This window comes from Ammospiza caudacuta, chromosome 5 (assembly GCF_027887145.1).
Source record: "Ammospiza caudacuta isolate bAmmCau1 chromosome 5, bAmmCau1.pri, whole genome shotgun sequence".
Lineage (NCBI taxonomy): Eukaryota > Metazoa > Chordata > Aves > Passeriformes > Passerellidae > Ammospiza > Ammospiza caudacuta.
In genome coordinates, this window is record NC_080597.1 from 6981213 (window position 1) to 7008324 (window position 27112).

General features: G+C 41.3%; 1 protein-coding gene across 2 annotated transcripts in view; it reads right to left on the bottom strand.

Annotated features, from left to right (window-relative positions):
- Positions 1-1109: 1109 nt before the first annotated feature.
- The window catches only part of KIAA0930 (KIAA0930 ortholog), a 52796-nt gene continuing 26793 nt past the window's right edge, over positions 1110-27112 (bottom strand). The window contains exons 3-10 of one of the 2 annotated variants that reach the window (XM_058805473.1): positions 22425-22529; positions 21055-21132; positions 16138-16239; positions 15574-15714; positions 13336-13530; positions 10577-10739; positions 7806-7961; positions 1110-6188 (exon numbers count right to left, since the gene is read on the bottom strand). In XM_058805473.1, the coding sequence (XP_058661456.1) occupies positions 6148-6188; positions 7806-7961; positions 10577-10739; positions 13336-13530; positions 15574-15714; positions 16138-16239; positions 21055-21132; positions 22425-22529 (981 nt within the window). In that variant the 3' untranslated portion in view covers positions 1110-6147. Of the gene's footprint in view, positions 6189-7805; positions 7962-10576; positions 10740-13335; positions 13531-15573; positions 15715-16137; positions 16240-21054; positions 21133-22424; positions 22533-27112 lie in introns of both variants that reach the window. The other variant, XM_058805471.1, reaches the window with a different exon arrangement.

The following is a 27112-nucleotide window of genomic DNA, read 5'->3' on the forward strand; positions in this document are numbered from 1 at the left end:
AGCCAGATCAGCAAAATGCTTCCTCCTTGTGAGGTCAAGGAGCTGGGGCTGCCTTGGAGGACAGAGGGAACACCTGTGCTCACACAGCAGTAGAGTGACTGACCTCTAAACCCTGCACAGGAATATTAAAGGATTTAGAAACCACATCATCTAGCTCTACCTGATGACCCCTCACTGAATTTACTTCTTGCCTAGAGGCATGAACCTAAAGTCAGGCCAAAGTGATTATTTTTTTCATTGGTTTGTGACAGTTTGCAAACACAAGAAAAACCACCATTTGGATTAAAAACTAAATCCAAAACCAGCAAACCTTTTCCTGTCCAAACTTCCTGAATGACTAACCAAGCAGGGGGAGGTTTATTACCAACACTTGTGAGGTTCTAATGCTCTTTACCTTTTGTAATGATTTAAATAATGTTTCTCCCTTATGGCTGCTTCCAAAACCTTTCAACTTGAAGCATTCAAGGAAAAAAAATCACAGTTTGTTTCAAAGCAATATTTTAGTATTTCCCAGCCAGCTAAGATTCCTGCCCAGTTGCATGAGCAGTCACAAAACAGCACTGCCAACAATCTGCTCAAACATCCATGTAAAGAACTGAGACATCCTGTTCTTCTTAAGCTCTGTGTTTTATTTCTCCCTAATATCCCACACATCTCTGAGCTTAGGATAAATGTTGTTACCTACCACATGGATTCATAAAACATCCTGGTCTCGAATTCTTGGAAATGAAATCACCAGCACATCAGCTCATGGACATAGTTGGTAACATTTGTTCAAGGAGTATATACAAAAATCCCCTGAAGGTTTCCAAAATATCAGGTGGAGAGAGAGGATTCAGAGCCTTGCATGTCTTTAAACCAAGGCAGATCCCAGCCAGTACACACAATTCAAAGCAGTGCAGATCTAAATGCAATCTCATTTTTGTGACAGTGCACAAATCTGCATTGAAATTCTTCCTGAATTAATCAGGAAGAAACCATAACAGCCATCAGTCCTCACTATTATTCACTGGACAAATATAAATATGAGTACATAACAAAGTTGAAAACAAACCATAGATCACTTTAAAACCAATTCAGGACTCCACTGACTTTTACCTTCTTCCCCCTTACCCAATGTCAAGCAGTCAGGGACTGATCACTCAGAGGTTCTGTAGCAGAAGCAGCTTTGCTCCAAGTGCAGTCAGAATGAAGAGCAATGAGGCCACTCTGCCACATGAGTTTCCATCTGGCAATGCCTACAGGAGTGCCACAAAGCCTGTCCCACCACTGGTGCCTGCCACCAGGAAGGAACACATCCAAACTCCCAACACCAGCAGGCACAGTAGAAAGAAAACACCACTAACAGACTTCATGGTCATTAAAGAGGTCTGTTTATTTGCTGCAGGGTCCAACACTTTCTTCACTGCTGCCATAAGCACAGCCAACTTTATTTTTGGTGCACAACCTTCTCCTTGCTCTTTGATCAAATGGCTCAGTACAGTGCCTGCACAATTTTCAACCCATCACCTTTTAAGCAACACCAATGATCGATGAGGCAAATAAAACCCGAACCATGCAACATGTGTTAGGCTGATAAAATTAGGCTGAGAATATTTATATATTTACATAGAGAACATTCAACATTGGAACCTGCTTGCAGACTTGTATTATCTTGACCAAGTATCCAAACAGCTACATTCTGGTGTAAAATACTCTTTTGTTTAAGGTTTTGTGTAAAAGCTACTTATTTCACAATGCCTTGAACTGGATAACTGTACCTGGTTCTGACACAGAATTTCTACACACCAGCACCACACATACCTTGCAGAATGTGTAAGGCATTTGCAGACATCTGATTGCTGTGACCACAGGAAATCCACTTTCCAGAGCTTTCAGCCATGACCTTTGGAAACCATGAGAGTCTTTCAAATACAAAGAGTGAATTCATATGAGAGACACTGTTCATCCAAGAACTATAAACTTGTCATTTCTTGACACTGCTACATACAACACAGATAGAATTTAAGACTAATAAATTATTTTCCTAAATAAAAATTTGTTCTTAAACCCCACTGAGTAACAACAGGGCTTAGGCACTTCTGAAGATTTTATCTTACATCTGTCTTTAATATGGAAGCTTTAGACTATAAAATACAGGACAAGGAATCATCTCAAAAAGGAACAATTAGTGACTGGCAAGAAACAGGTCAATAGCCTAAGAGTGTAGTCTATTTCCCTGGATTCCACATCCACACAGAATTTCAGTGATCAGATGGGATTCTGTACATGAGGGTCTGCTGGAAGAAATCTGTCTGCAGAGCCAAGGATTCACTGTCTAAATAATGAACATACTTTGGGGAAAACAAATTTCTGTGAAAAGTCACCTGTGCAAAAAATTCTCTTTTCTGGAAAGCACATCCTGCCCAGAAAAAGAAAACTATAAAAATAGTAACAGCAATCCAGAGCCAAACATACCCAAGCCTTGTAAACAATGAAGGCCAGGAGAATAAAAAGAGAAGGAACAGGGACCAACACAAACTGGATTAGCCAAGACAGCTGAAAGACTCATAGAGTTTCTAAAAGCATCTTCTTTTTAAAAGGAGATTTGGAATCCGCCTTGTCCTGGCTGGCAGGACATAAGAGAACATAATTTCACATACATGGTGGTCTCTAAGGCAGAGCAATAATCTGCTAGCACAAAATAATTGATTTAAGAGCTTTCTTAAAAAGAAAAAACAAACAACAACCCAAAAAAACCCCCAACCAACACAAAACAAAACATCCCAAGCTTTTTATACTGGTTAAATCAATAGCAGTGAAAAATTTGTTATGGATTAAAAGATTCACATCCTTGTATTTCACATCTATCAATATACAACATCTATGAGGAGCTCAAGTGGTAAACCTTGATCTCCAGAGGGAGTGAATGGGCAGAAGGATGGAAGGAGTTAACTGAGCAATGAGGTATGGTGGAATTCCAAAAAGAAAGCTGTTCTGCCAAGTTTCCCAAATGTGTTGACTGAGCTGCATCTTCAAACATCAGCATGACTAATGAAACACACTGTGCTCCAACCATCAAGACAATGACAGCCAAAAGCCTTCATGGCACTGCAGGACACACCAGCTCCATCTGCAGCAATTATTTCAATGCTGAATTATTTCAACAGGGGCTGAATCCAGTTCACTGCTTAGGAGCTACAGAATTAAACCCCTCACCCCTCTCAAATACTGTGAGAGGTTCTTAGCAACCTTCATTTTTCTTTTTTGATGTAGTGCAAGAGCATGCGAAGGGTCCAGCTGTGCCATCCTGACCCAAACAGAATTTTTTGATCAAATTCCCTGTCAATCTGTCCACACAAAAGGACAATTTTCAGGGTTTGTTTAAAAGCAGAACAAAATGTGGAATTTGATAACAAAAAGTGGGAACCACTGGCTATACATAAAAAGTCCAAGACAGTTGTTTAAAGAAGGAATAACTGAGAATCTGGAACATTTTTGCTTCCAAAAAGCACTATTGACATTCAGTAGACTTTTTGACCTCTTGTTTTCCATGGATGTCCATGAGGGCATACTTGTGGTCCTTTTCTACTAGAAAAGGTGAGTCATCAATGTACCTACAGCATATCCCACTAGCAAGATACAAGAAATTAATTCACTTTTTTTAGGCCATTACAGCCCTTCAAACACTAGACATCAAATCCAACCACATACATGTAACAAAGCAGATGATACCTCCTGAAACACAGATGTAGGATCTAAACTGTACCTTCCATAGCACTGCTTTTACACTGATGCACCAGCTTAGAATCATTCCTCATTTGCTTTGAAATCTTACACAGCAAGATTTTCTCAGTCTTTCAAAATCACACAAAGTTAAGCCACCTAAACATAATACACAACACCAAGGGAGCATTACAAATTCTTGTCCACTGAGAAGCGTTCAGGCACCCACAGCTGAGGGTCCTATGTGGATACACTTCCTTTTTACATTGTTCCTCTGGCTGCCTGCCTGAAGGTATCAATTGTCATGATTAGTACAAATGGGAACCCTCTCTCCCTTCCCTCTGCAATGAAGATTTGAAGGAAAACCAAGCACTGATTTGCCCAGTCCAGCAGTATGAAAGTACAGAGTAAGGAGCACATTGAGAGGCTTGTTTTCTAGCTGTGGTTTAACCCTCAGCATGGGCAAAGTGAGAATATTTTACTGACTGATGCCAGGCACAGTACCTGCAGGGGATATCAGACACCCAACCAGGCTGCCTGGCCAGTTCCTTGAGAGGGCACTTCAGCTGCTGTGTGAGGACTCCACCTCTCCCTGGGCTCGGGGGCAACCAGGTTAGATGGTGGAAACACCCTCACAGACCACAGGCAACATTCCAAGGCTGCAGCATGAAAAGTGGGTGTGCTGGTAGTGACAAAGGGAACATTTTCCTAACATTTTCTTGCAACACATTTGAAGCCAACTGAACAGGGTCAGCTGTCCCTGTCATACACTCATGCTGCCAGTGTAAGAAAGGCCACTGTGCTGTACTAAGGTGACAGCCAGCCTCAAATACAGACAGACCTCCTTACCATGCTGGAGTCATCAGGTTGGGCTCAAGGGCAAATTTGGCCTGCCTTTATGCTGAAGTGGAGCTACTTCCACGGAACCTAGCCTGAGGAAAAAAAGCAGTAAGTCCTATTTGAGAGGTTAAGTCATTAGGTGCTACTGTGAGAGTAACAACAAAGCACTTTGGAAAGACCAGGTACGAGGGAGACAAAGGTCCAGGCTCAGAGCACATGCCACAGCATCAGCTTTAGGTGCTCAGAGTCTGAAAAGTGACAAAAATGGCATCTTCTCTCTCCCTTTGTGCATGTACCGGAGTCTCACATGCCCCAAGGGACATGCCACCCCTCCCACTGCTGTGGGGTCCTAAATGGACCCAAGAATGTACTGGCTCTCATCAAAATAGCCAGCCAGAGCACAGTAATCTCAGTATTCTATAATTTTATTTTCAAATTTCAAGGACAGCAGTTTTGCTGTTTAGAGAGAGCTGGACTTTATGTGTAAACATAAGGCTGGTTTCCTGAGAGCTCCTGACACACCATTTTCAGACCTCCCACTATGCAATTTTTAGTCACTTTTCAGAACAGAATTATGTTTCCATCTTTTGTATTTCAAGAAAGCTCTCTGTGCTTCAGCATGTAACAACCAAAGATGGAAAATTCGGGCAGGCTGCCTCATCATAAAGCAGCTCTCACACCCTCCCTGCCTACAAAGGGTATCCCAAGGATGACTACAAACCCCCAAGTCCAGTGCATGCAGGAGGATGGGTTCCTGGTAAAGTTTTAGGCCTTTGGAGAACAATTAGAGTCTCCTGTTATTTCACTTTAGACTCAAAGTGGAATTAACTCAACTGAGAGGAAGATAAGCAGCATTAGTACTGGAGATGAACCTCAGCTTTACTATAGCAGCACATTTTAGCCTTCTTTTCACTGGCTCATTTTCTCAGCCAGCTCTTGAGGATGAAAATGTTGCTGTTCTTTGGTAGATATGGAAATCTGTCAGCAGAGTTCACCTGTCCTAACACTGACACATGAAAAATGGGAACATTTTCAGCCTCTTTGAAGCTCTGACCTGCTGCACATACCAAAACAGCAATGTATCTTTCTCCTTTTCTTCCCTTAGAAGGAAACTGCTCTCTCCCTGCTCTGATCCACACACACACAGAAGCACACACACACTCACAAATGGCTGATCAGACGAGGAGAGGGTATGGCCAGAGTCTATTAAGGGATGTCCAACAGCACATCATTATGAAATTCTTAGAATGTTTCTCCCAAAGAATATAAAGTTTAGCACATTCTGTACATATTGTTGGCTTCTTAGTTATAAAGTAAACATGGTAGCAAACTGTCCATAAAGTGTTGACTCGGTTTAAACGCAGCCCCTTCTTATTTTGTCTTGCTGAAAGTCCTCTTCCAGCCAGAAACACTCCAGTCATGTGGGCATTCGGTGTGTGACAGCAGAGGAAGGAAGAAAGAGGCACTTTTGATCGGCTGGTATTCCTGGAGTTCCCTTTTTCCTGCGGAGGTCTCTGTTCCTGACACTAGGTGGTAGTGTTAGCACGGAACCGCTGGGATAGGCACTTGGCAACAAGGCTCCAAGGCAGTGCCCGCCCTCTGCTATGTCATCAGGATTGGTTTCTGCCGCACTTCCAGGATATCTGGGCAGGGGAGACAAACAGAGAGACACAGCCGACTGAAAAGGCTCCTCAGAGCAGCCACAATACCTGGAAGCATGAAGAACTGGAGACATGAGCATGGACTGTGGCACAGCTCACCAGGAATCTAAAACGTGACAAGTCCACAGCTTTGCCTGTTAAAATCTGAGTTAACCAGGATGCAACTGGGAGGAATTGAAAGATGAAGAACTGCAAATATATCCCATCATATGGAGAGGAGAGCTGATCCACTTTAATTTATACAGGGATGAAGCAAAATACATTATTCCCTGGCGATATTTTCCAGGGAAACAAGTGTAAGTGCCATTAACAAGAGATGCCAAGGGGTTTCCCATTCTTGAAGGGACAAATGCAACATCCCCAAGTCCATTAGGGAGACTTCTCTGGGTACAAAACATTCAACTCTTTCCTTCATGCTATAGCCCAAAGCCTACATTTCTGCACTCAAAAAGCTGCCATTAAAAAAAAACCAACAAAAACATTCATCTTTTTGGCTCCTTAATTCCATATTGTCAAAGTGGGACAGAATATGAACCTTAAAAGTTCTGTTGTAATCATGGGCATCTTTCTAAATATACACAGTAAAACCAACATGGCAGGGCACTATGCAGAAACATCTGGAATCTGGGCTGTGATGTCCTTTTCTAGGCTACACAAAGAACAAGAAACATGGGAAAAGGGAGCACACAATTAAAAGGCTGATCAAATGCCTCTGCACAAAGAAGATGTGAGCAAAAATGATCCCCAGCTCCAGAAGGCTCCAGCCACACCTCTGTGAAGAATTAACACAGCGGAGGGAATGAAGGGCCACAGAGATGACTAAGGAACTGGATCTTCTGACATATGAGAAGGTGACAGAAGTGTAATTATCCAACATGGACAGAAGGGTCAGAGTGACATCTTATCAATAAACTCAAGACATTTTAAAAAGTACTTTGATCACTATCAAAGTGATAGTGGGATTTTAATATCTTAGTACAGGTTTCCTAACTACCCAAGAGAAAAGAGCACCTTTCCTACTTCACCCTGCCCCACATGTAATGCTCCTGCTACCTGGAAAGCCACTGGCACAAATACACTGATTACAAAAAAGGCCTTGGAAACAGGGCCTACACAACATGTCCATGTGAGTAGGGAAAAACTACAGATGAAAATTCTGCCTTACAGTCCAGAAATTTCATGCCCTATTTCTGTGTATCTCAATATATACTCTAAGTATGTTCAACAAATTAGGTCTCAGAAAGGATGTTCAAGCTCAAAGCCAGTATTTGAGCATAGAAGCATTTGTGCCATTTGAGCAGATATTAAATGCCAGCAGAAACAATACATCTTCTGTGAATTCCAAAACGCCTGTGGTGAGAGAGTGAGTAAGCTTGGTAACTCCAGCTAACTTGCTGTAAGACAATGATCATAAGGAATAATTATATTCTTTGCTGAAACATTGTTCAAAATCCATCCTGAATTACAAATGACCCATTTTTAACTGGAATCTAATTTCTTCTAAATTGAAATCAATTCCTATTTACAACAGCATTACAGAGAAATACTTGTACAAATACAAGTATTTGGTGGGCTGTGCACAATGGATGTCAAAATTACCTGTTAAAATTCGATGCAATGGCAAAGTGATGTATGTTAAGTGTGCATAGAGTAGAAAGTTTTCATCAGTTCTGTTCAGCTTGAGCCACGAGCCCACCAGCGAGCGTCCTGTTCCCGACAGGGAGCGCGAGCGCAGATTGGTCGCGTTGTGCAGATCTGCAAAGGCAGGGAGAGACAGCAAGCCTCAGGGGATTGTACTTCACTGGAACACTTCTGAAACTCAAAAAAAAGAGGAAAGCCTCCCATTTGTTGCTTAGAGACAAATCAGATGCAGGACACTATCATAACTGCCTTTTAAAAACCAGGCAGACCTTGCCTAGCAGGGTTCACCATTTATACTGAAGCTGAAAACAACAGAGAGGAGAGGGCTTGTGTTACCACACTGCAACAGCAGAACACTGACTCAGCCTTCCCTCATACACAAAATCATAGAATAACCCTAAAATTAAGTACTTACTCATGCAGAAATTCACCTGGGTAACAAAATGGAAATTGTTTCTTTTGAAGAAAATGGCTATCTAGCAGACATGGGGAGATTCAACATGAACACCTCAGTTTCCTGCACACCTCCATGCACACCCTGAGCCACACCTAGGACCCTTCAGGTGAACCATTGTTCTCAGAATTAGTTTAGATGTCCCCAAGCAACTTTAAAAACAAAAAGATACTGAGTCCCCTGTAGGCCAGAGGAGTTTTTTATAAGTGCAGGTCTCTCTCACAGCCACGTGCTGGATTTTTGGAGTGTTTTTAAATCTTTGTTCTATTTCCTTGTACAACTCAGTTCCACAGGGCTAAAATCAGATAGTCAATAGATTGAATCTGAACCAGAGTGATCCAAGCTCTGGGACTGAAAGCAGATTGTGATCCAAAGAGGAAAATATGTGGTGGCAGCTGCTCTAGAAAGATGCGTAGCAATGTGGGAGGAACAAAACTGTGAAAATCTTTCCCTCCTTCCCTATACATGTGTATAGCCAAGCTGTCTATTACCTCTTCCCATACATGACCACTATGCCAGGAGCTCTGTGGTGATCAAGGCAGAAGGATCTGACTCTGGAAGCTGCAATAAGCACAGCTCTCCTGGTGTACCATGGTTGCACACAGCAAAGCCACTGAAGTGGGCCTTGATGGTTTGTTCCTGCTCACCACAGGTCTGTCTGCACTGGGGCAACTCTGCAGCATCACTGGCTGTACCAGGGACACTGCTGATCTTTACACAATCCACATCTTTTCCTCCACCCACAAAGCCAAGATGCACCCAAATCTCTGCTCCTATCTCTGCATCTTCTGCATCTGCACCTGGCTTCTTCATGCCAAAAGAAGAGTTTCACCACTGCAGCTCCCAAGGAGCACTGGTAGGACACTCAGGTTTCTGAAATTTGTAAAAAAATGGCAATTTTACAAAATTTAGCAATTCTTTTTACTATTTCTCGCAGAAAACTAATTTTTGAATAAATCAATCTTCCTTAGCATAAGCTGTTAAAATATTCCTCTTTTCATTTTTCAGATGAGGATCAATAGAGTCAAAACACTTAGAAACCATTTCTTGGTGTTTTATATGAATGCTATAAAATATCTGAAAAACCTAGAATTTGTTTACATCCATAAATATATTAGAAGGAAAAGGATATTAAAATAAAAAGAATGTCCATCATTATCATTAAAGACTCTGGGATCAGACCCTGCAAGACAACCCTGAGCAGGCACTGCACAACCCATGAGGGCTGCCAGAGAAACACCTCAAACTCTGCTCTATCCTGGGCAAACTCCAAAATAAAGATACCAGAAACAGGACTACATGTGGGGAAAGCTGCCCTTCTCCCCACACCACTCTGTGTTCAGTAAAATATACTAAAACACATCTCATTTGAAATAACATATGTTTTGATTAGGCAAATTAGGGAAAAAGAGATGAGTGAAGGTTTTTTTGATAGAACCCTGAATTAGCTACCATCAGTTTAAGCTGCCACAGAATTTGCATTGAACACTGTCACTTCAGTTTGCTTTTTAATGTGCAATTCTTTATTAGCTAAGGTGGTCCAGTGCTGCTGATAGGCAATTTCTTTGCTACTTTCTTTGCTACTTGTAATCTGGAAATTACCTTTGGGTTTATCTGTTAGAATGCTAACAGACAGATTTGTTGACTGAAATGTTTTTCAACACTAGGAAAGCAATTTGGACATGGATATTTTTGAGTTTCCTGCCTCACAAGACAGTGATATGACTGGGATTTATGTACTATATTCTGAGTCAGGCTCCACCTTGCCAGTTGTTTCCTGCTGAGTAACTAGGATTTAAAGGCAGAGTTTCACAAGGCACTAAACTATGATGCAGACAAATTCATTATGTTTTCTCTATAAAGTTTAGAATTGATTCAAAGCCAGCTGAAGTAAATGCCTTTTCACCAGCTTTAACCAACTCTGGATCAAATTAGAATTCAAAGAATGTGTTCCTCAGAACATGTCCAAACCCACTACACCTGGAGAAGTGCCCCCAGAGACTGTGGCATCTGGGAAAGGGAAGGATTTCAGCTGCTCCACTTTCAAATGGATCCACACAAAATAAATTTTAATATATTCAGGACTTGTGGGCTCCAGCCTTCAAAGAGATGCTTAAGCCTATGAAAAATCTCATTTTCAGAGAGGCATTGGCTGTATGCAGAGCTCATGTTTTTCCACCCTGCAAACCTTCTTGAAAACCCTACACTGGGATCCCTTTCCACAGCTCTGTACCCTCTCCAGACAGGTCTGTTTGGCTGTCAGTACTTCTCTCACCTGCACCATCATCATCTCTGAAGAACTCCTCACTGTCATTTGCTGAATGGGACTTTTTCATCTCAGCAATTCGATTTCGGGGCACTTTTCTCTTGAGGGATGGGGAGAAGAAGGAGGGGCGGTTGTTTCTCTCTGGGGTTGGTGGTGTGCTGAAAGAAGTAACCTGAAAGGGAAATAAAAGAAATGCTGGAGAAAGTCTTGGCTTTCACTCCATGTGCCACGAGACAATCACAGGCATAAAAATCAGAATGATGACTGGTATCTAGCTCTATTTCATCACAGTGGCTACAGAATTTCAACTGAAAAATCACCTCAAGTTGCTCATCAAGGGGAAAATATTTTGATATATCACAACCCTCAACTGTTACATGAATAATGAAAAACCTCTCTCCTCAGATGATCACTTTTAACAAGGATCTACAGTCATAACGGCATAAAATTAGTAATTTAGGCACCAAGAATGTCAATCTTATTTTTGCATGTTGAAATACAGAAGACTTAAGAATATACTGTGTTGGACACACTCAAAATGTGCATCTTCATTTTTTGGCATGCACAAGGCAGCAGCTTCTCTACTGGGAAGGCTGTCCCATGGGATCCTTGTGGAAGGTCAATGTTCCTGGGGAGCAGGGCCACAAATTCCTGAGCCCAGCACACTGAGGCAGAAGTTAAGTCAATGTTCTCATTTATGTGTGTCGTGTTTCAATACTGGAAGGAGAAAGTGGAGCTGTGGTGCCTCAGAAGATTTGGTTGGTCCAAGTGATAACAGGGATGGAACTGTCTGTGGTGAAACTCAAGTTAGGGACAAAACTATGGAGACACCCTTCCTTCAGAGCAGTAGTTGCCACTGAGTAAATTACAATTAAAGCCAAGTACACCTGGTTTGGAGAGAACTGAAATGTATGCTGACGTACTGGTTTTGACTATTTTAATAGTTTTAAAATGAAAATATTTTAATAGTTTCATTTAAAAGGGAAGAAAATAGGGATAACTACTTTGTTAATGGACGTGAGTAATTTTGATCTTGTCCTTCTTTCTCACACACAGAATTTAACTATCCCATAACCTCCCTGAGCTGGTAAATGACACTGCTCATATCTGTCCAAAGAAATGAGAGACAGGTGACATGGAGTGATGATGGCAGCCAAACCAGGTTGAGTGCAAAACACAACTCACTCCATGTTGTACCTCTACCATTAATGCTAAAAAAAAAAGGACATTGTAACATCCAACTGATCCTCTTCCCAGCACATTTCATTTCTAATTTGTGCTTGTCTCTGTATTTAATTTGGGAGTCATTTCATATCAAACTGCAGGGGGAACCAGAAACAGACACATCAGCATTAAAAACATTAGCAAAAAGCAGCGGTAACACATTATCAAATCTAATTTTACATTTTCCAGCTGACACTGAAAGCCTTGGAGACAAAAAAATCATGTTGTTCCTCCAGGCCTGATGTCTTCTGGCTATGTTTCTGTGGTAAAGAGCAAGAACATCCAGTTAATGAGTTCTGTGCTGGTAGCTCATATTGCCTTTTACCAAGTCAGAAACAAAAACTTCACTGCCTGCATGGAGACCTCTAGAAGCTGTTCTGCAGATCTTTAAATGATACAGGTTAGCTGCACTACACAGAAAACCATGCTAGACTCCATCAGGTACTGACCCAGCCAGGTCTGTGCAGTTATTTTGAAGACATGTCACCTAATCCCCATTAACCAGGTAAAATGTCTCAATGGAAAATAAGGCTCAGGATTGAATAAAGGCCAAATCAGCATCTGTGGTGATGGCATCTGATTCTGTTGGCATTTTACTGCACTTGCATTAAAATTAGGCATATGTATGACATATGATGCTGGATCTGGATCCATGATCTTTGCTTTAGCATTATATAGGCTTGGTGTTGGCAGCATTCCTCAGTGGCACAACCTAAGAGCACCACTTAATATGAGGTTTAGCAAGCAACCTACGTAATACATAAATTCCACGTTTCTAGGTAAATCCCACTTTGCACAGAAGTGGAATCTACTTTTTTTTTTTCCTAGAAAACAGGCAGAATCATTGGTTTCCCTGGCATCAAGATTGCTGTTGTTTCAACAAAGCACTCCTCCAGAAGTATGAATCATCCAGTCATCTCTGTATTCAACATTTGCTCAGGAGAAACTGTGTTAAATAATCCATTCCACATAGTGAGCACAACCAAATTACACACAGGCAAACCTAAGTGCAGAACCTGGATGAGAGTTAACCCCAGCTCCAGCCTGCTGTGGCATTCACATTCTCTGAAAAACACCTTCACCCAGGGTTTTTTTCCTGGGAAGCTGAAAGGCAGCAAGAGAAGCCTCAGAGAAAAAGAAAACAATTCTTATCTGATTTGTTTGTCCTGTGTTGTGCTTGTGTGGAATGTGTTTGGAGATTGTTTACCCACAGGTAATTGTTTCATTGGACTCTGCTGTGAGTTGTTTTCACTCATTGGGCAATTGGGGCCAAGCTGTGTTGGGACTCTGGAAAGAGTCACAAGTTTCATTATTATCTTTTTAGCTTTCTATAAGTATCCTATCTGTATTCTTTAGTATAGTATAGTATTCTTTAATATGATATAGTATAATAAAGTAATGAATTAGCCTTCTGATAAGATGGGGTCAGATGCATCATTCTCTCCCCTCGTTGGTGGCCCTGCATTTCCAATAGCCTGCCCTCCTGTTTTTGGAACAAAGCATGTTCATGCTTCACCTTAAGAGTGTTTCTGTTTGCTACTTACTCTCTCATGCACTGGGGAGTCTGGATTTGAATCTTCTTCTGTCCCATATGGTGAAGTGTCACCAGTGGAAACTCTGCTCACTGCCATCTCTGCGTGTCCTTTTCCCTGTGGTCCTTTCATTCGGACAAACTCCATGTTGTTGTATTTATAAAAGCCAAAAGACATTCTCTGAGCCATCTTAGCTGCAACACTCACCTACAGTGCATGGAGACAGGAGAGAAAAACATGTAATAACAGCTCTACCACTTGAAAACAACATCCTCTGAAAGCAGCTATCTAAGAAAAAGGCAGAACCACAGTGAATAATAATTCCTAAGAAACATTTTAAGCCACAATCTGAGGCGATCTCCAAAAATAAAGTAATTTTACAGAGACAAAAACAGGTTCTGAGAAGAAACAACTCCTTCAGCAACCCAAAAGGCACAGCAAGCAGTGGCACAATAAGAGAAAAGGTTTTTATTCAGGTCCACACACTGTGGCACATGAGAGCACAGGCAGGTGTGTGCTCAACTCAATGCAGCCTGTGCTGGGGCAATCATATGAGTCCAAAAAGCAATAGACAGACACACAAGATCCCTCAAACCAGCAAAGCACACCCCACAACGGGGTCACTTCTTTGTCCCAAGTAATTTCTGGCATTTTTATGTTCCCACTGTCACGGCCAAAAAATAAGGAACCAGCCCCATGCACAACTAAGCTGCACTGCATGGCTCACCAGGACACCCTGACAGCTTTAAATCCCTTCAACAGACACAGGGGCTCAATTTCCAGTCGGCACAACTGAACTGAAAATTGAACTGAGAACTGAAAAAAGGAACAGACCAATAAGAAAACAGTCGAGGTTTTGCTAAGTGAAAATGACGCTTTAAGTTTTCAGCTTTTATCCATAAGTGTAAGTGATTTATTGCAATTTTCATTAGTTTATGAAAAGGCCAAGATGCTCATCAGCTTGCAATGTAGTGAGAATTACAGAATCCTAGAATAATTTAGGTTAGGTCATTTAATATCATCAAGTTCAGTCATCACTGCCAAGCCCACCACTAAATCATGTCCTTAAGTGTCACATCTACACATCTGTCAAATATCTCAGGGGCTGAGACTCCCCCACTTCCCTGGACAGCCTGTTCCAGTGTTTTACAACTCTTCTAGCAAAGGACTTTTTCCTAGTATTCAATCTAAGCCTTCCCTGAAACAACTAATATCAAATAATCTTCAAAAGCATAGAGATTACTCCTGTTCCGTAAAAAAAAAAGTAAAATTTCAAGTTTTGCCTCTGCCATGATGAAATATTTGAAGAGTTAACAATTTTACTTCATCTAACAAAATAATGTCAAGTAGCTGTGTGGTCAGTCAGGACATTCCTAGGCTATGGGGTGACTTTACCACATGAAATCTTATCTTTCCACTGCAGGGCTTTCTTTTTATGTTGTCTTCAGTGATTCTGCATTCCCACCTATTTTAATAACCCAGCTGCTGATGGTGTAAGGCCACAAGATGATGAAACAACTTTTGTTCCATGTTCTCTCAGAAACCTGCTGGAAGAGTGTAATGGCTCACATTTAAAACAGGGAGATGGGAAATTATTCAGGAATTCTCCTGACAAGGGTAGAAACAACGAGATTTAGAGACACAGTAGATATTGTGAGCATTTCTTTTGTTTGTTTCTAAAAACCTCTAAGGATTGTCTTCATAATAAACCATTTGAGAAGTTTATTTGCTCTTGATTTCAGCACTAAGTACTGAATTTGAAGGTGAAAAAGTGCTGGTATTTCATGTCAGTAAAAAGACAAAGAAAGTTTCTCTCAGTGGCAATGAGACTACAGGTTTTTTTTTTTAATACAGCCAAGTGCAAAATACAATGAAGAAAAATACACTTTATCACAAGGTAGTAATCAGTGTTTAAGATTTCCCATGAAGTCATACTTTCTCTAAACACAGAAATATCTATGACTTTTCAAGAAAATGAAGGGGCTCCAAGAACTGTTGTTCAGGTCCATTCCTGTGTCACACTTTTGTTTATGTATCCCTCCCTTCCCTCCTCCTGGCAAACAGCAGAGGAACCCAGTCTGAATATTCAGTTATATGAGGAAAAATCAGCAGCTTTCAGCTAACTTGCAAAGCCAAAAAAGACAGACTGTGATGTAGCTGATCTAACAGGACAAAAAGCTGACAGCCACAAAGAAAATCTAGTCAGAGCACCACTGCTGCACAGGACATTGTCTTTCAGAAGCTCCTTACCCTGTTGTCATAGACCTTCTTGAGTGCTTCATAGCGGATGGACCCCTGGAAAATCACCCCTTGGAAGGTGTTGCTTTTATCACTGGCCACCAGCTCCACACAGACCATTTCTCCTTCTCCCACAGTCATGTCACTGAAAACCTGCCAAAGATGCAAGATGAAACACTTTGATGCAAAGTTGTTCAAATCAAAATACATTCAGATTCCCATGGCTGTCCTGACACCCAAGGAAACTTCAATATAAATTGAAAAGGAGCAGAATGTTCCATTTTCAAACAACAAGACTCCAGGCAGTGCACACAAGCAAATCACTTGTTGAGATGAGCAGCTCTCACATCTACCTATCATGCTTTAGCCCATCATCAACACCAATGTCAAAATCCAGCTTTAAGATCAGATTTCAAACATTAAAGGGAGAGGAAGGTTAAATAAAAATAAAATAAGATCTAGCAGAAAATAACCCTCAACTGGCAAAAACATTTGATCAAAAGGTACAAGAAAACAGCTAATCGGGACATAAGACTAGAACAGGATAAAACTTTGCTGCTGCAACAAGGAACTCACCTCCTCAAAACTGTCAATCATGAAGAATATATTGGGGTAGCTGATCTTTGACTCCTCTCCTTTACTGTCCATTGGGTGCTTGCTTGGAGAGGCAAACACTTGCTGAGAAAGATGCAGAAGGAGATGTCACTTCTCAGTTAAATGTGCTTGGGAACAGACACACCAAACACAAGGCAAGTAATTACAAAAGTATTTTACAAGGCAAGTAATTACAAAACACTTCAGGCTGGCACTGCTCACTTACACTAGAGATGCTGGGCATCCTGCAAGCACAGCTGAGCTGGTTTCTGACTAAAGCCAGATTTGCAATAATGGAACTTGAGAAATCCTTTCACATACAAGTAATTAAAAACTCATTCCTTCACAGTAAATGTGCCTGTGTGTACCTGACCTCTCACCATACTACAGTAGACCATGGTACTTTTTCATCACCACTTTCAGGTGCCTTTAAGTTGCTGCAATGCACTGCAAAGTAAAATGCCACAGTGCAATAAAGTCACCATGAAGCAGCTGACCCAACACCTTTACATTAATCTGTTGTTGTTTACTTAGTACCACACTAAGATCAACCTCCGTCAGTCAGGGTAGTGTGGCTGTCCTGGGGAGATTCATAATGTTATTTTATTCCACATCTACCTGCACCCCAAAACTGTTACTGTATCTTTCTGACCCTACAGCTGCAGACCTTGTGTGTGGGGTGCTATCATGGGCATTTTTGAAATTGGTGTGGAGGCAGGTTCTAGGCTCTTGGCTATATAGTATTCACATCACAGGCTACTTGGTCTTTGTTCAGGCAAAGACTTTCCATTTTTCATTCTGTCTTCATTTTGATTTGGTTTTTTTTCCTTGTCTAGGGGAGACTGCAGTTAGGATACTGGGCTGTCTGGGAGCAAATTCCACAGGGGCCCAGCTGTAGCAGCCCTCGCTTCAGTCCCAGCCATGCCAGGAGAGAAGACTATGGAGAATCTCTTTGTGGCAGCTTTAGGTTTGCAACTATAGCTACTTGTAGAAATTGCATTTTGCCACAAGAAACTATTTGAAGTGAACTTTGAGAACTCTCCCTGCAGTGACAAAAAAAAAAGTGAGCGAGTTCAGGGTCCAGGCCATACTGAGCCATGCCTGGAAAGAAGACTATGGAGAATCTAATCTCTCTCTTTGTGGCAGCTTTAGGTTTGCAACTGTAGCTACTCGTAGAAATTGCATTTGCAACAAGAAACTATTTAAAGTGAACTTTGAGAACTCTCCCTGCAGTGCCAAAAAAAGCCAGCGATTTCAGGGGACCCGGCCATGCTGTGCCAGTGCCCACAGGCTGCTCCTTTCCCTCACCCCACAAGCAGCAGGAGGAAGGCAAGGGTTGTCACTGTCAAAAACGGGTTAGAAACTGTTGTAAAATAGTTAATAATTGTTAAGCACGTGCTGTTAAAAAGTTTGGTTGTTATATTGTGAAATGGTAGTTATAAGACATTTGGTATTCAACATACTGTATTGCACTACTTAAGTAAAGTGCACCACCCCATCAAGGAAAAATGAGCCAGCCTGGACAGAACTGTGAAGGACCAATCAAGCACATTAAACCTTCATGCAAATGAAGGATCCAAAAAGAAACCAATCCAAAGGGACAAAAAACAGGATAAAAAGGGGGCATCTGAGTCAGTGAGACTGTGGAACATTGGGAACATCCCTGCTCAAGAAGGGAAGAAGATCCAGCCCTGCTGCTGCAGCATCCTCACCCGTCAGGAATGCTCCTGCTTCACCCACAGGCCCTTCAACCTTTAGGCTTTATAATAAAAGCTGAAATCACTTTAGTTCCAGGAGTGTGTTCCTGTTTGTAACCCACCATCTTGTCACTTTATTCCTGGGACACACAGTCACCTGGGAGGCGCCGTCTTGGAAGGGAACAGTGTGACGCCTTCTTGCCTTGGCCACATGGCTGCCTCCTGCAGGCGCCATTTTGGGAACAGGCGTTTCTGGCATTTTGGGGCTCTCTTTGCTCCCACCAGGTTTTGAGTTGCAGCAGTTTGGTATCTAGCAGTTATTTACTTCTTCCCTCTGACTGTTGGTGTCTGTTTCATAATAAAATGCTATTTTTTCACTTAGTTTTCATTCCTTATTGGGGGAAAGGACTAGGTTGGAACCAAGGAGGAGTTTGCTCATTTCAGAGTGCCTACCTCTTTTTAGACTATCTCAAACTGTTGGAAATGACACCAAGTTTAAATTTTTTTAATATAACTTTAGTCAGGGGTTTTGTTTGTCTTTGCCCTCGGGTGAGGGGGAAGAGAATTGATTTCAGGGGACTGCTTCATCACTCAAGGCCTGATGAGCCTAACATCTCAACAGAGTGGGAAGATACACAAAAGATAACCATTAACCAACAGCAACTCCAAACATCACCCCTGGCAGGAGACACCTGGTCTGGGAAAAGAGAGAGAAGAGAATGAAGAATGAGAACCTAACTAACATCTAAGGTGAAGAGATTGATAACCAATAGGGAACCAAATACTATGAATTGTGTAATGTGTAACCAATGAACATTGAACTAATTAATTTCTATGGGTTTTGACTGTATAAGTATGTGAAAAATTGAGTAAAAATTATGTGTGATGGAATGATTTTCTCTGCACAATCCAGGCAATGTGTGGGTGAAATGATTTCTGTTGCACATCCTGGCCAGGACAACATCCTGGCCAGAATCAAGTAATGCTTTGATTCTCTAACACTAAAAAGGTTTTCGAAGAGTTTTTGCTTTTCCTGCAGTTTTGGTGACAAAGCCAAGACAATGGCTCACTTGGTTTCTCATCTGCATCTTGTGTTACTATTTATTTCCCTATCACTATGCTTCCTCTCACATGTTTCTCCCTCCCAAGGAGTTCCTGAACTCCTTTAGTGACTTTGTTTAAACAGATAAAAGCTTTAGGTTTTATTATTCCAAAAAGATTAATGAGTAGGTAAGGAGGGAGAAGGAATACATACCAAGCAGATTTCTTTGCTTTCACAATTGTTTACAAACAAAGCCTTGAATTAAAGAAACCTGTCAAATCTTAGCCCACTGTGAACATGCCAAAAGCTATGGATGTGACCAGGTTGTCAAGTTCATGACATTCTTGCTCAAACCATTGAACACAAAACATAATTAAGGATATTAGATAATTATGAGAGGGTTGCTTTTCCTTATTTGCACTTATGCAGCCTTTATGCATATTGAATAGAATTAAAAACAAAGGTTTCTGGCCTTAAACATCATTAGAAAGCAATCAGACTCCTCAAAAATGCTACCTGCACCAATGCCTGAAACAAGGACCTTTTCCAGGCATTCTTTCCCTCAAATCAGCTAATGAACAACAAAACACCCTCACAAATTCATCTCCAATCAGGCACACCTGAGGAAAATACAGTTTGTGGAGATATTATTGTTAAGCCAACAGTTTGCAAAATAAATTCAGCCTTTTTCATACTGGCTTCATGCCACAGGCACTCACTTGTGTGAGCAGAGTAAATTTGTCATCGGTCTCAAGTAGGACAGCAAATCTTAGGCCATCAACATCTGGCTGCATATGGGCAGGAGAAACATTTTGTAAAGCAAGAACCATCAGAGCAGAAATGCAGATCCAAACCAGCTGGATTTTCTTTATCCAAAACCAACAGCCTCAATAGTGGATGTGACAATGAAATGCCCAACTGAAAACATGCTTTCACAGCATATGGAATTGCCTTTGCTTCTCTATATGTCAACACACTGACGTTGAAATGTTTCTGGTATGTACTGGTAAGTTTATGTGGAAAAGGGAAGACAACAATTCCTAAGCAGTCCCACAATAGGAGAGTCCAGAAAGGAGGAACAAAAAACTTCCTCTTCATTCTAAATAATGCTTACATGCAATAAGAGCATATCCCTCATCTTCTCCTTTCTAGTTTTCAAATCTGCAAATAATATTTACAGATTTTTCTCAAAAACATTTGCAGAAGTTCACTTGTGGTGAAATTTGGACTAGCCAACTGAGAAAAAAGCAATGAGAAAGAACAGGCTTAAATCAGCAGTGCAAAGTGGCATCTCAAGAGCCTCTAAAGAAAAAGATTATGTGTAATCAATGTAAATCACAAAGACAAAATCAGCATTGCTAGTTCTGTTTGTAGGCAAAGCAAAAGTTCTTTTAAAGTGGTTAAACATAATTAAAAACCAAAGAGCATTGGACCGTTTAAGTAAAGCCACACAAGCAGCTGCATGAACTAAGGGAATGGAAAGCCTGGGAGAAACAGCCATTTAAATGCAACAGGATCCTTTTAAAAGAAGAATTTCTGCTAGCTAGCAGAAGTTGTTGCAAGGTCTACATTGCAAATTGAAATTGAGTGGGGAAGCCTCAGGTTTCTTGTTCTTATCCCCTTTATCCTTGTTATTCAGTCTCTTCCACTATGGATTAACTGCACACAAAAGATAAAAGCCTGTGGAAGGAATGAGCAGTTTGACTTAAAATCTTGTAAAATAATAAAAAACCAAACTGGTAATCAGTAAATTGCCTGCCATTTAGCAGCTCTATATTAGAAACTTACCCTGAAGGCTCCTTATATTCCAGATCTCACACAATTTCAGATTAAGTCTCAGACTGGGGAACAGTTGGGCATCATATTCCTTCCTCCCCCTGGTACCTTCCCTCTCTCTCCTAAATCCAGCAAGCAAAGATACACAGCCTGAAGCATGCAGGGGTCTTCACAATCCTTTGAGAGGGGCTATAAAGGACATTTAGATCTCAAATCTAGACAACTATCAAGAAATATCACTATACAAAGACTTGAGCTGCTTCAGGAGGATGAATCTGTCAGACCACAGCCTGAGAACCACTGCTCCAGTTTTGGAGCAGTTTTTAGGATTAGGTAATACTGGATACCCACCTCTGATCCAAAGCAAGAAAAGGGGAAGCTCACCTGAGATTTCTTTTTGTGAATATGAATATCTCCTCCATCGGAGCGTGTGCACACAGCACAGGTCACCACATAATCCAGCTGGAACAGGGCACCAGACAGAGAAATTAACATTGAGAGTTGGGAAAACAAAACATTCGTGAGCATGAAGCAGAACACATTCTGACTTCTTTTTTAGTTGTCTGTCTAAAAAGTAAGATATTTTGGTGTTGCCATTTTCTTTGCTCTCTTTACTATACTGAATCATCTCCAACTTTTTAATATTTTCATAATATATTTTTTTTTTTCACTTAAACCTATTAGAGTATTTAATTCGTTACTGGGGGAAAGGAATTGGTTGGAACCAAGGGGTTTGGAACCAATTGTTTGGAACCTGTGTTTGTTCATTAACTCAGTGACATCGACATCTCTTGTACAGCTGCTTGTTGAAATGCTCAACTGATGGGTAAGGAAAAGTCCTGCCAATATTGTTTATCACGAGCTTAATTTCAGCTGGGGGAATAAGCAGCACACACACACCCACCCCCACAAACCCCTAAGCACACTTCAGGATAGAAATGGAAAAGATTTCCTCCCTTTGAACAGGAAAAAGAGACACTAATGAACAGCAGTGACATGTTACAGAGGTCAGAAAACACTAGCACAGCCTTCCAAACAACCTGAAAAGACTTATAGGGAGCAAGTACAATAGCTCTGGACAGCAGTACCCAGCTGTAGTAACATCTCTGAATTCTGACTGTGGCAAATGTATCCTGGGTTTATTGAGCATCAAATAAAGGCAAAATCTGCTCTCTGCAGAGTTCTGCAAGGAGACTTCTGGGAGGAAGGAGAGAGAATGAAAACAATTTATTTTCAAGGATGTGTGCCTGAGCCAACAGTTTCCCATTCTGAGATCATAATGAGCAAAACCTTTAAGGGATCTCAAATGATTACAGTCATATTCAGCTCTCCTAAGCCATAATGTAACACACACAATAACCAAACAACCTATAAGTCAATTAAAGAAATAATTAGTTCTAGCTTCATGTTTCTACCCCCAAATATTTTATCAAAGTTATGTTGTGAAGAGCAGTAACCCCTCAGCATAATTTATGACACTACATTTACACTCTTCTCTCTTAGCTGCACCAGTGAACTCTAAAGGAAATGCTGCTTATCTAAGTCTCATTCATTCTCAAAAAACATTAAACTGGATGAAGCTTTCCTTTTGCAAAACATTGTTACAGAGCATAAAACTCAGCCTAGCTTCATTGCATACAGTTAGAAAGCTATTAGGACTCTTGAAAAATAATGAACATCTCAGTTTAGGCTCATTTAGATTCTGAAAGGCCAAACTGCATAAATAGTGCAAATGAGATAAGCATCCCAGTTACCTTCTGCAGGATGAGGTTCAAGTAGACACTCTCTTCCCAGTCAATGTCAGGGTCTCCCAGGCCAGGAAGCTTCTTAGAATCTCTCCTATAAACTTCAACTTCAACCTGCTAAGAAAATACCACATCTCTTTGAAAACTATTACTCAGAGGTACCTATTTCCAAACATCAAACTGGAAGCAGAAGCTGCACATCACATAGCTTCCTAGTTTTCTGTCAGGATCAGATTTTGCTGATGATGCAAGGCTTTGTGTGGAAATGTACTGGGGGAAATATTTTTTAAAAGGTTTGTAGACATAGTTCTTCTTTTGGTTTGTTTTTAGTTCTTCCAAGGTTCCCATCCATGATTTTTTATTAGCAATAGAATTACACAAACCAATTACAGTTTCTGCAAAAAACTAAAGATGTGAGCAGATGAAGGAAACAATCTTATTTAGATTCATCTCCAAAGAAAGGTAGTATTTGCAGTTCTGTGCCTAAAAGCACAGAAACACGGCAAGAACAAAATTCCAGAAATACCTTGTGAAACAACAGCCATCCTGTCTCTGAAGGAAAGAAGTGGTGAGAAAACAGGGTGAAGGCAGGACTGAGCAATGCCAGGGTAAAACCCCAGCTGTAAGTAACACCAGGGAAAGCAAAACCAAGTGCACAGCAGACACTTTTTCAGTCTCTCCTGCCTCTGCATCCACAGAGCCTTTATTTTAAGCCAAGAAGCAGTTAATCACCTCATAACACTGAGGTTCAAACCTCCCTCTGTAGAAGTCACCCACTAATTCTTTCTGCTGGTGAAATTCACTCACACATGAACAACTTCTCCCCAGCAATTACAATGCCAGTGCTCAACAACTCTTTCATGGAATGCCTTGCAAGTCCATCACAGATACTAACAGGAAAAAGGCTTTTTTAAACCATTTTTACCCTGTGCACTAATTCAGGGTAGGATTCCTTGGTGTACAACCTGTGGGTCAGGGCAGAGTGGATCTCCATGAATCACAGCTCTCCATGGACTGGAGAATATGCTGGATTTCAAACAGCTGAGTTTGAAAAGAACAAAAAGACAAAACTGCCCCAGCCAGGCATCCAGGAGACACTGGGCCTTTTCCAGGTCGGCTGCTGACTCACCTGGCCATGCCTTATCTCTGTGCTTTGTGCTTATCTTTGTGTTTACCTGGCTCTACATCAGACATGCACTCCTGCAAGCATGAAAATAGAAATAACTATGTAAATACTAACTATTTATTCCCAGTGAAATCCAAAATCCTTGCTCATTTAAATCAGTGACCCTTCTGGAGCCGAAATCCATTATGTCACCTTTGTATCAAGTTTTCAAGGGTTCCTGAGCTACAGTTGTAAAGGAGAGGGACCTCAGCCAGGCTCACCTCCCACATGCCATGGATATTTTACCAAGTTACTTCCTCAAAAACCCCAGTTAAATGACCTTTGGCTGGACAATACCTGGGAAAACACCTTGCTTTGAGAACTCATTCCAATGATTAAACAGCCTCTTGGCTCCAAGTGTGCAACTTCATTTAATTCAGCTGCTTTCCTTTTGCCAGCCTCCGGATCTCGTCATACCAATTTATGTATTTATATATATATATGAAGATCTTGAATATTCAGTTTTAGGTTTTTTGGTTTTGTGCTCAGGCTTTTGGGGTTTTTTTCTGTCATGTGTTAATCTTTGCTAATATTTTAAATAAAGCAGACAAAATACTTTTAGGACACCTCTGAGCCTTTCATTAGGCATCACCTCAGAATTTGTGCTCCTTTGCCCCTCACCTCCAGACATGGAGACACTGGTCACTCCTCCATACATGTCAACAGCATGATGCAATTAGGAAAAAAGGCTATCTCAGGAGCTGCCTGGACCCTTTGGCACAGGAAAAAAGCATCTTCTCACACTGAGAAACCCCCACAAACAGCATGTCTAATATCCCAGGACTTGTGATTCCCGTGTTTTAACAAGCTGGGAAGGCCCAGACGTGCAGAACCCCATTTGGTACCCAGCAGTGCTGCACAGCAGATGCTCAACAGGACACAGGCTGGGCTGGCCTGTTGGCCATCAAAACCCATCTGCTCATGGCATCTGTTCTCCAGTGACATCCCTAAATGCTAAATGGGAAGGAAATCAAAGGAGCCTGCTATTTTCTGGAGCCTGCAGAGAAGCCCTGTGGGAAGGGTGCACTCCCAGTCCTGTCACACAGGGAAGCTGATGTTACAAGATCCACTGGAATATTTATATCCGAGACAATATTTCAAAGGGCACAACTGTATTCAACAATGCAACAATGTCCTAAAATGAAAAAGATTCTTTCAGATGTTATATGGAGAAGCTTTCTTAGGATTATGGCTATTGACATTTTCACTGGTGGTAACAGCAGAGCACAGTGTAAAGAATGGCCTCCAAGACAAAATTCCTATTCCCTTTTTCTGGATACTATCAATTATTCAGAAGTTGCACCTGATCCTCCTGGAACACACTCTGGAGCCCACATAAAAGCAGGATAATGCCCAGTAGCTATGGCAACTCGACACCCACCACAGCTATAAAGCTGAAACAAAGCCCACTGCAATAAAGCAACTGCAAACTGCGCAAGAAGCAAAGTTCAGCTGCAGAAAAACCACTCATTTTGAAAAATTTGCTTCTGTGTTAACTGCTTGATTTCTGTGCCCACGACCCCTCTGTACAACCAAATGATCGCAAACTTTGGGAACTTTTCCTTCTGCTAGTGTCTTGGTTTAGAGAAAAGTTTAGGAGAAGAACACTCTGGAATGAGTGTTTCCACTAACAAAAAAAGGGTTCCAACAATCCCCTTCTCCCAGTGAGAGATGAACACCAGTGGATGAAAGGGAAAAAAACCAACTGGCTCTTGACAAACAGAGTGCCAATATGGGATGGGAAAACATCTCCAATTCAATTGCATATTAATTTCAACACTGAACCCAGACCTCCACATACCTCTAATAGGCAAGTTGACCAGCCTGAAACCCACAGATCAAATCCACTAAATGTTCTGATAAACCAGTGGCTTCATGTGGCTTTTGGGGAGCTCCAAGCAGACACTTTTAGCTTTTCCAGGATGCAAGTCTAGCCTAGCAGTGGCCTTCTGTCCCTCAAATCCCCAGTGACTCAGACAGATATGATGCATTTCTGATACTGAATTATTCAGCACATTTCATCAGATTAGGAAAACTGGGTCTGGGCTTCTTCCCTTCCCAGTGAAGTTGCTCTCTGTAGCAGAGAACAGAGCATCTTCTTGGCTGCCACATTTCAGTGCCATTCAAATTAAAATCACATCTGATTCTGGCTTTCTTGTCACCCTATTTGACTGCTTAAGAAGAGTTCTTCAGAGACTGGAAGCAATAGAAAGCAATTCATTAAAAATGCCCTTGCAGCCCACACTCCTTCCTAAGTCTGGAATTTTGTGACTGTGATACTGTGAAAGTATTTCAGCTGTACTTGCTCACACATTTAGACAATCAAAGTAGCACCAGAAAGCTCAGGGATTTCTGGCAAGGGGAACTGCAAAAGAAAGGTCTTTACACTGCAGTTGAGCTCCTTACAAATAAAAAATAATCAGAGTATCAATCTGATAATGCCAGGGTTTCTTTTTCATGTTTCAAAATGAAAGCATTGTGTGGATGTTGAACTCTGCAGGAGCCAGAGAAACACCTCTGCAAGTTCAGCACAATGGAAGAGCTCAGGCACAACAGCTGATTCTGTATCAACTTGGAAGTGTGGGAATAATTGTTCCCTCATACTACCCAGGAACAAGGAGAAAACCTTTTCAACAAAAAAAGATTCAATTTTTGGCTATTTGTTTTTCTCTTCAGCATTTCTTTGAGTGGTGGCGTGGGACTGCCATGAAGTGTAGCATAGAGCTCCTCTGGAGACATCCTCTTTGCTTGCAGTGCTGGAAAAAACCTTAGCACTGGAACAGAGCCAGCAATGAAAGATTCTTAAAACTTGTATTTTTATTAGATGCTGAGTTCAGGCTGTTGAATCTTCCAGGCAGGCAGGCAGTGACTTACAGATTTGGTTAGGAAAATCCTGTGATTTTCTGTGCCAGTCACGTGCCTGAAGTAATTTGACTTTGGAAACTGCCTGGTCACACCACAAGCAGTATTTGTTGAGTCACAGGTCCAGATGCACATAACTCTGCTCAGTTCTGTCTCTGAAGCTGCAGTGTCAACATCAATAGCTTGAGCTTTTTGCAGACTTAACAGGCCTAACGACTGTCTTGTGCATTTGCCAGCAACTCCACTCCTCCACATTCATAAGATGCTGAAGAAAATAGGAACTATTCCAATATCCAGGCAAGCTCAGAACATATGCCCAGGGTATCTTACATTTATACTTTTTATTGCTTTGCCCTATAGATGTGGCACCTTTTCAGGTGACAAGGCACAATGAAAAGCAGAATACAACTTGCTGGTCTGTCTCTGAAGTTTTATCTTTCTTTGCAGTGTAACACTGTATACTTGCATCTTTTGGATTCCCAGGAGAAAGTAAAGCTGCTCTCTACAGAAAGATCAGAGATACTCAATGTTGATCTAACAGCATTTTAAAATCATAATCCTAAGTCCAACCATGTTAACCTTTCAAACCTGCAGTGTCCAAGACCCTCTGGAAGTGAGGATCAGGGCTTACATCTTCCAATAGGTCACACCAGCTGGCATGAGAGGCAGC